This window comes from Chelonoidis abingdonii, chromosome 11, assembly GCF_003597395.2.
Source record: "Chelonoidis abingdonii isolate Lonesome George chromosome 11, CheloAbing_2.0, whole genome shotgun sequence".
Lineage (NCBI taxonomy): Eukaryota > Metazoa > Chordata > Testudines > Testudinidae > Chelonoidis > Chelonoidis abingdonii.
This window is the reverse complement of record NC_133779.1, coordinates 915,862-918,328: the sequence shown is the minus strand read 5'-3', so window position 1 is coordinate 918,328 and position 2,467 is coordinate 915,862. Positions and strand designations below refer to the sequence as shown.

The 2,467-nt window shown below is 67.9% G+C and overlaps 2 protein-coding genes across 2 annotated transcripts in view; one reads left to right on the top strand and one right to left on the bottom strand.

The window, feature by feature from the left end:
* LOC116819215 (cdc42 effector protein 2-like) overlaps nt 1-2,467 on the bottom strand; it is a 280,118-nt gene that overhangs the window by 188,043 nt on the left and 89,608 nt on the right. The window lies entirely within an intron of this gene.
* Nucleotides 1-2,467, top strand: part of LTBP4 (latent transforming growth factor beta binding protein 4) — a 53,286-nt gene that overhangs the window by 30,888 nt on the left and 19,931 nt on the right. Inside the window, 4 exon segments of the mRNA XM_075070709.1 lie at nt 124-303; nt 415-540; nt 1,282-1,407; nt 1,611-1,736. Of these exon segments, the coding sequence (XP_074926810.1) occupies nt 124-303; nt 415-540; nt 1,282-1,407; nt 1,611-1,736 (558 nt within the window).

Here is a 2,467-nt window from a genome sequence, read left to right as displayed (position 1 = left end):
AGGGATAGGGATTTTGAGGGGTGGGGGTGCTGAGAGGTGAGGGCTGGGGCAAAGATTGGGACGCTGAAGGGTAGGGGAGGGGTGGGGGACCCCAGTGAGGGGTTTTGGGGAGTGTGGAGGGAGCTGGTGGGAGGGGGCAGGGGGCAGACCCCAATCACCCCCCATTATCGGCAGAGCCCAGCAGTGTGTGTGAGCGGAACCCTGAGATCTGCGGCCCGGGGCGCTGTGGCCCCCGCCAAGGCGGCTACACCTGCCTCTGTCACCCCGGCTTCTGGCTCAGCACCCAGGGCACCCACTGCATCGGTGAGGGGGGCGCCGGGGGGCGGAGGGTGGGGGGCTCGGCCTGGGCCAGCGAGGGGCCCCTGCATCCCCACGTGGCTCAGGGAACCGTCTCTCGCTGTCTGTCTGCGCCAGACATGGACGAGTGCCGGCAGCGCCCGCGCCCCTGCGCCAACGGGCGCTGTGAGAACACGGTGGGGAGCTTCCGCTGCATCTGCGCCCCCGGCTACCGCGCTGCCCTGCCGGGCCCCGAGTGCCGAGGTGAGAGACGGGCACAGGGGCCCCAGGGCAGTGGGGGGCCCCAGGGAAGAGGGCGGCCCCAGGGCAGCGGGTGCTGGGCAGGGGGCCCCTGGGCAGCAGGCAGCAGGGGGTTCTAGGGCAGCGGGCACTGGGCGGGGGGTCCTAGGGTAGGAGGCGTGGGGGGCTCCAGGGAAGCGGGGGCCCCAGGGCAGTGGGTGCTGGGTGGGGGGCCTGGGGTCTTGTTGTCTGGGCTCTGCAGAGACATGTGCCCGGCGTAGTCACTGGCTGGCACCCAGCATGGGCAGCCCGTAGGGTCTCGGCCGTTCCGGGCAGCCAGAGCTCAGCCATCCCAGAACAAAGGCTTTTGTCCAGGCCTGTCCGTCCGTCTGCTCTGCCCACTCTCCTTCCTCAGGCCGAGGGGAGCCCAACTCCCCTGCCCCTCCTCCCCCCGCCCCCGTCTCCCGGCTGTCGGGCTCCAGCCAGAGCGAGAGGTGGGTGGCCAGACCCTCCGGCTTGTTAGTCACCAGCATCCCGGTGGCTGGATCTGCCATTGTCTTCTCCTGCTCCATGGATACGGGGGCGGCCAGAGCACGGACCTGCCCCTTCTAGGGAACAAAGCCGCAGAGGGGGGAAACTGAGGCACACACAAAATATTACAAAAAATTCCCCCTTTGGCACCCCATGGTCCTTGGGGCTGGGGAAGTGAGTCCCTGACCCACCCCCTGACTGACACTGCTCTCTCCTCCTTCCTGTGCTCTGCAGACATCGACGAGTGCTCCCAGAGCCCCCGCCCGTGTGGCCAGGGCCGTTGTGAGAACACGCCCGGCTCCTACCGCTGCGTCTGCCCTGCCGGGTACCGGCCCAACCCCCCTGGCACCAGCTGCACCGGTAACACAGCACCCGGCAGGGAGCAGCGAGTCAATGAGGGGCAAACGGGGGGCTGGGCAGTGATCTAGCTGTGATGCCACTTGGGAGGCAGCTGTGCCCTGGGGGCAGATGGGGCTGGGTGGGGTGGTGCCATGGGGGAGGGCCGGGCAGGAGGATGGGGGTTGGGGGTAACTGGGGGTTCACAGCTCCGCTGTGCCCTGCAGACATCGACGAGTGCGCCCAGATCCCCCGCCCGTGCGCCCAGGGCCTCTGCGAGAACACGGCCGGGAGCTACCGCTGCACCTGCCCCCGGGGCTTCCGCGCCAGTCCAGCCAGCACTGAGTGCCTGGGTAGGTGCTCACCCCCCAGGGTGCCTGCCTCTGGGGGTGCCAGTGTCCTGCCCCCACCCCCAGTGACTGCCCCTCCCCCGGGGGTGCCCTGCCTCTGGGGGTATCCTGCCTCTGCCCCTAGTGACTGCCCCGCCCCTGGGGGTGCCCTGCCCCTAGGAGTGCCCCTGCCCTGCCCGCAGGGGTTCCTTAGTCTGCCCCACTCTGCCCCCCCCGGGGTTCCCCTCCACTGCCCCGCCCCCAGGGGCTCCTGGCTATGCCCCACCCCACCCCAGGGGGTTCCCCCCGTAATGATGCTGCCCTTGGTGGGACCCAACTGTGGGTGCCAGTTCAGGACAAATTGCTCGGAGCCAGGCCGTCACAGCCCCAAGCTGGGGTTTCTCTGCACATCAAGGAAACCAAACAGCCAGCCAGCGAGGACTTTGGGCTCACCCCCGGCTAACCAGTCACACAAGCAATTCCTCAGACACTCCAGCTTCCCGGTATCCCCTCCAGTGCCACCATCATGGGGATGACTGGCTATGAAAACCAACGCCCAAGTAAAAGAAATCAGGGTCTCCCGATCCCAAAGGGCCAAGCCCAGACCCAGGTGTCACGGAGTCCCCGGGCGATGCTCTGGAACTGCTCCCCACAAAGCCAGGCAGGACTTTGGGAGCCTCCTCTCCCTCGGAGCAGACTTGTTCAGGGCAAGAAGCTCACACGTCTTCACCTCCCGGGTCTCTCCTTGGAGCATT